Below are 13,835 nucleotides of genomic sequence, written 5' to 3'. Positions count from 1 at the left end.
TTTGAACTCCCTTCCCTCTCTAGCCTGGTTTATCTAGTCTAACACCTTAATTTCTCTCTGGCCCACTGCCTCAACTACAATGTAGTGGTTAAGAGGCACCATGCAGGCATGGTGCGCAGGATACCAGGGTTTGGATCTTGGGCTAGTTATCTAATTTCTCTATGTTTTTGTTTTCTCATCTGGAAAATGGGAATAACAACAACAGTACTGACCTCAGAGATTTACTGTGATATAAAACATGTTAATATACATAAATAGCTGAAAATAATCCCTGGCATATAGAAACCATTCAATAAATAGTAGCTATCTACTCCCTGTCCTTCCATTTCCTTGCCAAACTGATCCTAAAACCAAACACGCAATCTATCACCAGAAGTGCTGAACATTATGAAAAAATAGCCCAGTCCTGGGTATTACAGCCTGGATAAATTCACAGCTTCCACCTCAGGCGGGCCTCCAATGTTATCTTGCCATGTTATCTTTTGGTAGTTTCTGCTCCCACTCCTTCCTGTGAGGCTCTCACACCTTGACCTCTCCCCTTGAGAACCCTCCCTCTTTCTCGTGCTCACCTCCGTTGCAGCAAATCAAGGTCATTAGACAAGAACTCTCCCCTTTCATCGGGCAATTTATTTTAGAATAAATTCACTGGTGACTTTTTCTTTAGTCTGAGGGGAGAGCTGCCCTTCTTTGTGAGGCACCCCACCTCCATCCGCCACTCAACTCCCCCAAACAAAAGGAGTGCTAAGCTCTGGATTTCCCACCCCCACTGCCACCTCCTGGAGGCTTGGATCTGTCTTGACCTACATCTCTGACTTGTCCTCTGTACTGCTCCCTCATTAGTACTACCATGCTCATTTCTGAAAAAACCCCTCCTTCAACCCTACATTCCCTTCTAGTCAATGCCCTTTTGTTTTTCTTTCCCTGGTAGCCAAGTTTCTTGTAAGAGTAAGCTATATCTGCTAAATCTACTTCTTCACTCCTTGATTAACTGTACTCTGGTTTCTAGCCTCACCACCTCACTGACACTGCTTCTGATGAGGTCACTGATGGTCTCTTGACTATAAAGACAATGAATCTTCTTCATTCCTGATCTTACCTGACCTTTTGCAACAACTCAACTTATTCTGTCTTAGACTAGATAGTTGACAAAGCCAATTCATGGATCTCAGAGCGCTTTGATTTAAATCATTTATATATTGTGATACACTTAATAATCAAATCCACCACAGTTTTTAAAATAGAACTTATCAAATTTGATGAAATATTTTATCAGAGAGAATTTCTGTAGTTCTTATTGTTTCTGCCTCCTATTATAGATTTTGGGGAAATATATATCTTATTGATTAAAAGTAAATATAAAATCAATGCTGAGAACACCATTATATATTTATAGCCTATGTGTCACATAAGCTCTTTGAGGGCAGTGACTACAGTTTCCTCAAATTTGAATCACCTATAGTGTCTTCCAGAGTGTCTCAGTCACATCAGGGCCAAAATAAATGTCTGTGGAATGACACATCTATGTAAGCACTTGAGGGCTTAACCTAACTTATTTGCATAAAATAGTTATTTGCCAAAAAAAGAGGGGCTTCTAATAACCTCATTGTGTGTGTGTGTCTATAATATGATTATTATATGATTCCTACTTTAGAGATGGGGAAATTGAGGTTCAGAGAGGTCAGGTGACTTTAGGCTTGCTGATGTAGAAAGTGACTCAAATCTAGGTCTTCGGACATAGCCCATGTTCTTTTCTCCTTTAAACATCTCAGAAGAAAGGGAATGACGGTAGAATGAGTACTGGATTGGCACAGAAAAGCATGAGACTCAGAGACAGGAGATCTGCCAAGGGTTCTAGTCCATATACTATTGATGATTCACTGGGTAACGTGGGACAAAACACTGCTTCTCTCTGGATCTCCTTTGTCAAGAGAAGAGATTGAAATGGAGGATCTCTGAGGTCTTTTCAAGCTTTCTTTTTTTCTTTTTTCTTTTTTTTAAAGATGACTGGTAAGGGGATCTTAACCCTTGACTTGGTGATGTCAGCACCACGCTCACCTAGTGTGCTAACCGGCCATCCCTATATGGGATCCGAACCCGTGGCCTTGGTGTTATCAGCACCACACTCTCCCGAGTGAGCCACGGGCTGGCCCCTCAAGCTTTCTAATTCTATAATAATACTTACTAAACAAAGGTATTATTATGACATTTAATGCCTTTCCAAGTCTGGCCCTTGCACATCTGTAGTTCAGATTCATCTAGCCCCCCTCTCAATTTATGCTTTAACCATTCCTGCTCCTTCTATGTTCCTCACAGCCCCATATTCTCACATCTCCATGCCTTTGCCCATGCACTACTCCACCTGGAATGCCCACTCTTCCTTTGTGTGCATAAAAACATACCTCCTACTTCTCCCTCAAGTCTCTACTGCTAGCCCCTCTGTGAAGTTTCCCCTACACTTTCACTCCCAAGCAGACTGTTGTTCTCGCCTCTCTTCTTACATGTATCTTTTACAATACTTATCACACTGTTCTACAATGAATTTGTTTATATGCCAGGCTCCCATAAGGACTGTAAGCTACTTCAGGCAAAGACGGCATCTTTTAATTTTTCTATTCCAGTGTGGAGGACATTCAACAAATAAATACTTGTTGAGTAAATAAAGAGAAACTTACATAAAACCATCTACATCTCTGAGGTAGGTAGTTATACTTGCATCTCAGAGAGGTGAGGTGACTTGCTTAAGTCCTTACAACTAGTGAGCTAGGTAATCAGGGTTCAAACCCAGGACTTTCTAACTGCAGAGCCCATACTCTTTCTCCTGCTCTTGAGTGTTAAAGCAACAGCTGAGCATGGGGGATAAGATCAGTGGTAAGACCTCTGCAATGCTCCTGGCCAAAAATAAGTAGCTTGTTTCATCTCTTTACCCTATGGTGGCAAGTCTTTCACTTTCTTCCAAATCCACATCCCAGGAGTCTGCTATGTGTGTGCACACGTGTGCATTTCCCAATGGCAGCCTCAGGGGAAACTGAGCAAAGAATGGACTTGGATATTGCTTGGGAGAGCAGAAAAGGTTCTGTGAGGAAGATGCATGTCTCAGACATTCCCACATAGAAAATATGGGCCAACCTTAAGTCCCAAGGAGAATGGAGGAGAGTCTACTTCTACCCCCACCCTGAGGTTTATCTATCTGCCCCAGTTCCCAGAAGGTACTCCCAGGAAAATCAAGCCTGGATAGGCTGAGCCCAGAGCAACTAAGGACAGGGAAAGGCCAGCAGATGGGTTTGTTTTTCCAAATAGAACCCCAACTCCCACCCCATTCACCACTGCTGCTTCCACTTTCTTCTTACCTGGTGCATAACTGGGGCTATTGGTGGGGTACAGGCTGGGATTATAGGCAGGAGCTGCTGCCGGGTAGGCTGTGGGGTAACCTACAGAGACAAGAAAAGCCTCATTTAGTTGGGCAAGAGGGAAAGTAGTACTCCCCCCCCCCCCCCCCCAGCTGACCAGTACAGGGAAAAAGTAGATTTCTGAAACAAAAGATTCCAAGTCCCAGGCCTGGCCTTCAGTCTCTGCATGGATCATTTCAGACAGAATATGTGACCAGCCTCTCAAGAGAAAAGTCACCACTACCAGATTTTACCAATATATGCAAATTTTTTGGTCTATTTTTAAAAAGTGACACGAGATATATGTCTATATCTCATTGTAAAAAAAAAATGGAAACAATACAGAAGTATATATGGTAAAGAGTGTGAGTTTACTTTCACATTGCTGCCATAACACTATTCTCCTCCCAAGAGGTAACACCATTAACAATGTGGCATCCATCCTTCCAGATAGTTTTCTATGCATTTCTATACACATATGAGTGGTGTGTTGGTAAGTATGTAATAATTGGCTTAAAGGGATTGGGGGTGGGGGCTGTTCTGTAGCATTTGCCAATTGCTATGGTGTAAATATTTCCACCATGGCCAGATTGAAGCTACCAACATCACTGAATGAATAGCTGGAAAGAGATACTCACAATCAGTTCTCAAGAGCCTGAATAAGCCAGCCCAGCTCACCATAGCATATTATACACAGTTTTATTTTTTTGAAAATTTTTTATTGTGGTTAAGTATATACAGTTGTCCCTCAGTACCTGCAGGGAACTAGTTCCAGGATTCCCTGCAGATTTCAAAATCCAAGGATCCTCAAGTCCTTGATATAAAATGGCACAGTATTTACATATAACCTCCCATATACTTTAAATCATCTCTAAATTACTTATGATATATAATACAATGTGAATGCTATATAAGTGGTTGTTATACTGTACTGCTTTTTGTTTGTATTATCTTTTATTGTTGTATTGCTATTATTTATTTGTTTGCTTGTTTATTTATTTCCGAATATTTTCTGTCCATGGTTGGTTGAATCCTTGAAAGTGGAACCTACAGATATGGAGGGCTGACTGTATAACATAAAATTTGTAATTTTAACCATTTTTAAGTGTACAATTCAGTGGCATTAATTACACTCACAGTGTCGTGCAACTATCATCCCTATCTGTTTCCAAAGCTTTTTACATCACCCCAAACTAAAACTGTGTAACCATTAACAATAACTCCCTAAACCCCAATCCTCACCCTGGTAACCTTTAATCTACTTTCTGTCTTTCTGAATTTGCCTGTTTTAGGTATTTTACGTTAAGTAGAATCATACCTACATAAAATCATACTTACATACTTACAGTTTGGCTAGAGTGGAACAATTGAGGGGTACAGAAGTAGTGGAGGAAGTCAGAGAGATAAAGGGCTGGTCAGTTCATGTAGGGCCTTACAGGCTACTCTTACAGGCTACTTTTATTCTGAATGAAATGAGAAGGCATCACAGGCTTTTGAGCAGAAAAATAACATGATCTGACTTATACTTGAAAGGGTCACTCTGATTTCTGTGTTGAAAACAGACTGTAAGGGGACAAGGGTAGAGAAGCATCCAGGCCATCTAGGAAACTATTGCAAACCCCTGGCAATAGATGATGGGGCTCGGACCAGGGCAACAGCAGTGGAGGTGATGAGAAGTGACATGCTAAGAGTCTTCACATACTTTGCCACACTGATTTCTAGCAAGACTGTCAATTTGTATTTGAACTAGTAAGTGCCTTTCTCACTGCTCCCTGCAATTTTTAAATGCTCATTTTGACTGACAATGGAAAGCTGGTTTTAAAAGTCAAAGATTAAATCCCTAAATCCCTAAATGCTTCTTTGGGATTTGTAAATATTGGAGCTTTAATAATGTATCTTTGTTAATATGCCTTTCCCTAAATCCTTTACAACTCCAAAGAAAATTCATCTCTCTTTTATCCCTAATCATTTTCTGATTTTAGAACTGAGGTAGACAACTTGTTGTCACTTAATTAGCAATCTGGAAGTATGTCACTTTTCTTTTTTTTTTTTTTTTTAAAAAAGATGACCGGTAAGGGGATCTTAACCCTTGACTTGGTGTTGTCAGCACCACGCTCAGCCAGTGAGCGAACCGGCCATCCGTATATGGGATCCGAACCCGGGGCCTTGGTGTTATCAGCACCGCACTCTCCCGAGTGAGCCACGGGCCGGCCCAAGTATGTCACTTTTCAAGAAGAAAGTCAGGGGTCTAATCTGGGAAGCCAAGTGATCTAGTCTCATGGCTGAAATCTGTATTCAGCTTCATGTGAAAGACTGTGCAGCCACAGGTAATCATCACATCCCTGTTTTGTCATTTTGGATACCTTTTATTTTAGGGGCAATTATAGGATCTTCCTCCAATGTTTCCAAGCAGAATTATTCTTAACTCACTTGTATTTGGCATATATTATAGAATGGCAGCTCTAGAGGGAGCTTTATTTGGTCCACCCTTCTTCATTTTATAGCTGACATCCCTTGGCCCAGAAAAGGGAAGGGACTTAAGGTCACAGATTGTTGAGGTTAGAGAGCACCTTAAAGGCCATTTAGCCCAACCTCATATTTAGGGTTAGGGCCTCTGCTACAACATCTTCATGGAACATTCACCCCAGACCTTACACCTCCACTGACAGTGAACTCCTTCCTTTCCTGAGACCCCCACTCCATTTCAGCTGATTGTTTGAAAGTGCCTTCTCATTCTGCAGTGAACTTTGACTACTTGTTGTTTCTACCCTTTAGAACAGAACAGATTTGAAGACACAGGCGTGCTCCAATTATCTCATCACAGTGTACTTCACACACTGTACACTTCGACAGTTTATTTAGATTTCCTATCCTGCACCCCTCTCCCCAAACTGTAAGCTTCTTGAAGGTACAATTATGTCTCATTTGCCTGTACACAATAGCTCTTGGTCAGTTCCTCCTTCTCACTTCCTACTCTGTCAGCACACCACCCTACTCCTCCTCTCAGGCCGGACAGCAAGTACCTGAGCTTCTCAAATGCAGGGTGGCTGACAGCCTGTGTGACCAATAGAAAATATCCCTTCCCCACCACCAATTTTCTCTGTCCGAAAAGGGCATCATAGGTAATCTGGGCTTCTTCCCCACTCCTTTTCTGGTTTTCATTTTGTTTTGTTTATTTTGTTTCCTTGTTCCCAACTGATATTTTTCATCTTGCTGCTCCTATTGATGATGATGTTTCCATCTCTAGTGCATATAGCACAGATGAGGCAGAGAATAGATACCCAGTGAAGAAATACCAGGGGTGTTGTATTCTGGAGCTAGGAGTGGTTCAAAAACAAAAGAAACAAATCCAGCAGGGTCCTTGGCCTTGAGATGGTCACCAACTGATGAGGGAGAAAGGTAAGTAAACAGTTAGAAAAAACTCTGAAAAGTGCCAGGACAGGGATAGAGTGGGCACAGAAGGGGTCTTTATCAACCATCATTTATTTAGTACCTATTGGCTGCCAGGGATTATGCTGGACACTAGGTGTCCCTGGATGTGGACTAAAAAGAAGGAGGATATTCCAGGCAGAAGCATGGGGAGTAGCATTCTGAGGGCATCCATAAGTGGCTTGGCTTGTGCCCTTCTTGGCTTTGAGAAGCAGGACTTATAGGTTAACCAAATCTGAGAGGGCAGCTTGTCTTTTGGGGGCTTGATCTCATCATTTCGTCTTCGTGTGACCATGTCTCCCTTTATGGTGGTTTGCCCTAACCTTCCTTTGTAGCTTACCTGTCCACTAATTTTACCCAAGTTTGATATTGCTAGACCTGACTTCTCACCTGGACTCCTGATTCATATAATATCTAACTACCTACTTGACATTTCCACTTGGATGTTTACTAGATATCATGGCTGTAGTAAAGTGGTCAAGAATGTGGGCTCTGTAGCCAGACTGCCTAGGTTTGAATCCCAGTCACACCACTGTGTGATCTTGGGCCACAAACTCTTTGTGCCCATCTGTAAAATAGGACTAATAATATTACTTGCCTAATATAACAGGATTTTAGAAGGATTAAATTAGTTAAGATTCCAAAGCACTAGGGGCTAGGTACATAGTTAAGCCTTCAAAAAGTTAGCTATTACTGCTATTATTATTTCAAACATGTAAGACTTAAAAATAAATTTTGGGGAGGCTGGCTGGTTAGCGCAGTCAGTTGAGCATGGTTTGATAAAACCAAGGTCCAGGGTTTGATCCCCATTACTGGCAAGCTGCCCCAAAATTTTTTAAAATAAATTTTCACTTTCTATTCTCTCATTCCCTTCTAAACCTGTTCTCTGCAGTTTTCTCATCAGTAGATGACAATTGATTCTTCCAGCTGATCAGGCCAAAAACCTCAGAGTTATCCATGACTCTATTCTTTCTCTTCTATCCACATCAGCAAATCCTTTCAGTTTCATCTTCAAAACATATTCAGAATCTGACCATATCTCATTGCCTACACACTTTCTATCCTAGTCCAAGTCATCATTATTTTTCACCCAGATTATTCCAGCAGCTTCATAACTGATCTCCATGCTTCTACCTTTGATCCCATATAGTCTATTTCCAACAGCAGCCAGGGTGATCCTGTTAAAACATTAAGTAGGATCATATAACTCCTCTCTTTAAGACCCACAGTAGCTTCCCGTGACTACAACAGTGAAATCCTTTTAATGACCCACTTGGGCCCCTGTTACCTCTCTAACCTCCTTTCCTACTATTTGCCCCCTTGCTAATCTTCTCTAGCCACAATGGCCCCTTGATGTTCCTCAAATGTGTCAAGCACTTTCCCATCTCAGAGCCTTTACCTTTTCTGTTCACTCTGCTGGAACTCTGTTCAAAGGTCACCTTACATTCTTTCTAAACCAGTACTATTGTCTCTCATCCCTTGCTACATAGTCCTTATATTCCTTTGCTTTTCTTCAAAGAATGCTTTTAAGCATTAAACCACCTTATATGTTATATATTTTCTTGTTTATGTGATCACTGTTTGTCTCCTACCATTAGAATGTAAGCTTCCAGTCCCATGAGCACTTGCTAGTCTGTGGCTAGTCCCTGCTAGAAGTCTCCTCCCAGCACACTCCAAAGATTCTCTGGATGGGATCTGACCCCAGCCAAGTGAGAAGAGTTCCTTCTAGGTTCTAGTCCCTCCAAGATTGACTGGATCTGCTAAAGCTCATCAGAGGTAAAGTATATGGAGTTGAAACAACATACCATGTATATTTCACCTATTGCTCATTCAAAAGATATTTTCACACCTGCTTTTTCATCTAAATCTAAAATCAACCCTAATGTTATTTCTTATATTTTGTAGATAACCAAATAGAGGCTCAGAGATGAAGTGACTTTTTGCTAGAATTATTCAGCAAGTCAGTGGTAGAACCGGAGAGGGAATCCTAAAAGCAATGCCTTTTCCACTCCTACCAAATAACTGTGACTTGGTCTTTGGAAACAAATCTGCCCCTTCTGTTTTTATATTTTTGAAGATCAAGAGTGATGAGAATAAATGGATTTAAGTGAGCTTTTCCCCTTTATATCCCAAAAGTTGTAGTAGTATAGTGATCAGTTTTCCTGAGATTTTGATGTGTACATTTTAATTGCTTTACAGATGTCAATACAATCTAATCCTTTTTTCTTGTTGTTACTAGGATTAGGACTAAAGAAATATAAAGCTATTTTTTAATTAATATGGAAATTAGAAATTACTTCTAACAGAAATCAGGGGACTATGAAACTACTTGATCTTTAGGAGCTAAAAATAGCAGAGTATCAAAGGCTAGTGGAAGACTAACTCCCTGGCTCAGGAAGACAAAGAGGCTTACTTCTTTGTGAGCAGGGCGACACTTAGGCAATAAAGACATTTTAAAACGGAAGCTCATGATTAAAAATAAAGCTTCCCCCCGCCCCCCAACCATGCCAGGATGACCAAAAGTAAAACAAGAAAATATTTTCTCAGAATAAAAAAGAAGAGGGCAAGAAGAAGGATTTAATTTTGAATCTGTACTAAACTCTAGGCACTATGCTAGGCACCTCTGTATCTGATTTAATCTTCACCCTAACTCCACAAAATATATTTAGTTCCATTTTAGAGATGAGGACATCGAGACTCACCTTACTCACACAGTTAATAAGTAGAGTGAAGACAGAACCCAGGCCTGCTGAGTGAGATAAAGTCCACTCCCACCAACCTCCCTAACTCTCCTCAAAACATCAATCTACTCAGTGTAAACCTCTGGATTTGACTGCCATTTACTTTGCCAAGATTCTTTTATTTCATCTTCAAAACCAGGGAAAACAGGAAATTGCTCTGGAGAGTCAATTTGGTCAAAGATAGTTCCATTAAGAGAAAAAAGAATCAAATACAACAAAGCTATTCTGTTCCCAGTCAGTGTCTATATTAGTCCATTTTTGTTACTTATAACAAAGTACACTGAACTGGGTGGTTTATAAAGAAAATGAAATTTATTGCTTACACTTTCTGAAGCTGGGAAGTCCAAAGTCCATCTGGTGGTGGAGACAGTGACCCAGGGGTCTCACATTGCAAGATGGTGGAAGCAGAGGGAGCAGAGAGAGACAGACTCTCCTCTTCTTTTAAAGCCCTCAGAGCCACGCCCCTGATCACTATTTTTAATCTATTCACTACTGCATGGTCCGACAATCCAATCACCTCTTCAAGGCTCCACCTTTCAGTTACCATAATAGGATTTCCCACCCTCCCAACAGTCACCGTGGGGTTAAATTTCTAATACATAAAACTTAGGGGACACAATTCAAGCTTCAGGGAGTTTTGGGGGGACATAATTCAATCGACTGCATTCCACCCCTGGCCCCCCCAAAACTCATGTCCTTTCCACGTGTAAATACATTCATTTCATCCCCAAAGTCTTAACTTGTTTCAACTCAAAAGTCCAAAGTCCCATCTGTGAAATCAATATGTTATCTACTTCCAAGATACAATGGTGGGACAGACATAGGGTACATATTCCCATTCCAAAATGGAGAAATAGGCCAAAAGAAAGGTGTAATAGGTCCCAAACAAGTCTGAAACCCAGCTGGACATGCAGTGAATCTCAAAGCTGCGAATCAGGTAACTTGATTCCATGTTTCAGGTCCTCTGCACACTGGTATGGGGGTTGGGTCCCCAAGTCCTTGCACAATTCTACTCCTATGGCTTTCCAGGTCTCAGGCTACACTCAGCTCTCCCATGCTGGCGTTTCTCTCTGGTAGCTCCACAGGTCTGGGGTCTCCATGGTGGTCCCACTCTACTAGGCATGTCACAGTTGGGGTTTCTCTGCTGCAACTCAGACCCCACATTTCCACTTGGCATAGCTCTAGTGAAGGCTGTCTGTAGTGACTCCACCCTTGAAACAGATCTCTTCCTGGGCCCCCAGACTCTTCCATACCGCCTTTGAAATCTGGCATTCTGCCAACCTGAAGACTTAACACCACGTGAACTCTGCCAAGGCTTCCAGCTTGTATCTTCCAAAGCTGTGGGTCCAGCCACACCTGGGACCAATTTAGCTGGAGCAGCTAAAGCAGCTGGAGTACAGGTGCTAGAAGCAGCTTCCCGAGATGGCCCTGAGCAGTGAACCTGTGGAAGGCACCTCAGGCCTGTTCCCCAAGATCATTCTGTCTCCCTAGGCCTTTAGGCCTGAAATGGAAGGACTGGCACCAGAGGCTTCTGCAGTGCCTTCAGTGCCCTTTTCCCATTCTCTTGATAATCCCTTTTCTTTGTACTAATCTTCTTAGCTAATGGTCGCTGGGCTGCACCATTGCATGGTCTCTGCTTCTCTACCACATGGCCAGGCTGCAAATTTTCTAAACTTTTTTTTTTTTTTTAAAGATGACCGGTAAGGGGATCTTAACCCTTGGCTTGATGTTGTCAGCACCACACTCAGCCAGTGAGCTAACTCACCATCCCTATATAGGATCCAAACCCTGGCCTTGGTGTTAACAGCACTGCACTCTCTCGAGTGAGCCACAGGCCGGCCCTAAATTTTCTAAATTTTTACACACTCTGCTTCCCTTTTAAATTTTGGCTTTATGTCATGCCTTTGCCGCCATAACTCAGAATAGGCTGTCAGAAGTAGCCATGCAGCTTCCTTAATGCTTTGCTGCTTGGAAATTTCTTTGGCCAAATGCTCTGGTTCACAACTCCGAAGTTCCAACTTCCACAAAGTCCTAGGGCACGGACACAATGCAGCCAAGTTCCTTGCCAATTCACAGCAAGGGAGATCTTTGCCCCAGTTTCTGATAAACTCCTTCTTATTTCTATCTGAGACCTCCTTAGAAGGGTCTTTACGGTCCATATTTCTATCAGAATTCTGCTCACCACCACGTAACCAGTCTGAGACATTCCAAACTTTCCCTTGTCTTTTTGTCTTCTGAGTCCTCCAAACTCCTCCAGCCTTTGCCTAACTTCCAGCTCCAAAGCCACTTCCACATTTTCAAGTTGTTATAAGCAACACCCCACTTCTCTGGTACCAATTTTCTGTATTAGTCCATTTTTGTTGCTTATAACAAAGTACACTGAACTGGGTGGTTTATAAAGAAAATGAAATTTATTGCTTATACTTTCTGAGGCTGGGAAGTCCAAAGTCCATCTGGTGGTGGAGACAGTGACCCAGGGGTCTCACATTTCAAGATGGTGGAAGCAGAGAGAGCAGAGAGAGACAGACTCTCCTCTTCTTTTGAAGCCCTCAGAGCCACGCCCCTGACCACCATTTTTAATCCATTCACTACTGCATGGTCCTACAACCCAATCACCTCTTCAAGGCTCCATCTTTCAGTTACCATAATAGGATTTCCCACCCTCCCAACAGTCACAGTGGGGGCTAAGTTTCTAATACATAAGACTTGGGGGACACAATTCAAGCTTCAGGAAGTTTTGGGGGGACATAATTCAATCCACTACAGTGTCCTAATGCAGGTCATGCTCGTGTTATTGAAAAGTATCACACAGGCACTGAATTACAGAGTTGGAAGAGATATTAAAGTGACTGAGTCCAATTTGCCACTCCGCACAGGAATACCTTTTTTTTAAAAAAAAAAAGATGACTGGTAAGGGGATCTTAACCCTTGACTTGGTGTTGTCAGCCCCACGCTCTCCCAAGTGAGCTAACCAACTATCCCTATATAGGGATCCGAACCCGTGGCCTAGGTGTTATCAGCACTACACTCTCCCAAGTGAGCCACGGGCTGGCCCCAGGAATACCTTTTATAGTGGCCCACATGACTAGTAATATAGCCTCTGCTAGCACACCCTTCTAATGATGGTATGCTTAGAACCTCTTCAGTTAGTCAAAGCTCCTGTTGGAGAGCTCTGGAGGTTAGAAAATTCTTCATGCTGAGCTAAAAATCTGCCTTATAAGGAATCTTACCCTGAATACCTCAGCTACTGGTCCTAGTTCTACCCTCACAGAACATGTCTGTTCCCTCTGCTCTAGGACAGCCCTCCACAGATGTGAATACATCTCTTCTTCCTGAATTTTCTTTTGTCCAAATCCAGCAGACACAATTCCTTCAACCTTCCCCCATCCCGAATGCTCACCTCTGACCAGACTTGAATTTACAAATCCCCTTCTGTTAAAACAATTCAATTTCTTCTTCCTGTCTTGTTCACTCTTCTGCTGATGATTTTCCCCCCTAATTTTTAAACAGTTCTTTTTAAAGATGTGTTTTGTAATTTTTAAATTAAATTTTAAAATTTATTATTAGCATATTCATTCTTAAAAATCATGATATTTCTTTATGCCCTTTACCTGACCTATCACTTCCCAAACTCCCTCCCTCCCTCCCTCACATCTCCAGTATCCTTAAGTTTGTTCTCTCCTTCTGAAAGTTCAACATATTGTTGTGGTCTTTTCTTTCTTTCTTTCCTTCATTCTTTCCTCCCATCCTCCCATCCTCCTATCCTCCCTCCCTCCCTCCCTCCCTCCGTTCTTTCCTAGCAGCCACTTATGAGTGAGAACATGTGGTATTTCTGTTTCTTTGTCTGGCTTATTTCACTTAACATAATTTTCTCCAGACTCATCCATGTTGCTGCAAATGGCAGAATTTCATTCTTTTTTTATGGCTGAGTATAAAATGCTTTAAGTGGACTGACATAAAAACACTCTCGTGATGGTGGTCAGTGAAGGCCTAAAGTGACTTAATGCAGATTTCATCATCATCATCATCAGAATAGTTAGCATCTAGCAAACATTTACTCTGTGCTAAGCATGGTGCTAGTTCTTTACATAGCAGCTTACAGTTTAATGGGGAAATAACAGAGATCATTTAAGTTAATTTATAGGCAATATATATAATATATAATCAGAGAATGTTGGGCTGCCATCAGAATGCTGAAAAAGTAATGAAGAACAAATCTGGGAGAGTTGGGAATGCTTTCTCAGAGGAAAAAACATTTTAGTTGGCCTTGAACAGTGAA

General features: G+C 41.7%; 1 protein-coding gene across 3 annotated transcripts in view; it reads right to left on the bottom strand.

Moving 5' to 3' along the window:
* The window catches only part of FAM168A (family with sequence similarity 168 member A), a 188,476-nt gene that overhangs the window by 18,223 nt on the left and 156,418 nt on the right, over positions 1-13,835 (bottom strand). For all 3 annotated transcript variants that reach the window (XM_063094355.1, XM_063094357.1, XM_063094356.1), the window contains exon 3: positions 3,348-3,428. In XM_063094355.1, coding sequence (XP_062950425.1) covers positions 3,348-3,428 — 81 coding nt within the window. The remainder of the gene's footprint in view (positions 1-3,347; positions 3,429-13,835) is intronic.

The sequence above is a fragment of the Cynocephalus volans genome, chromosome 4 (genome assembly GCF_027409185.1).
Source record: "Cynocephalus volans isolate mCynVol1 chromosome 4, mCynVol1.pri, whole genome shotgun sequence".
Classification (NCBI taxonomy): Eukaryota; Metazoa; Chordata; class Mammalia; order Dermoptera; family Cynocephalidae; genus Cynocephalus; species Cynocephalus volans.
This window is presented reverse-complemented; position numbering and strand designations above follow the sequence as displayed.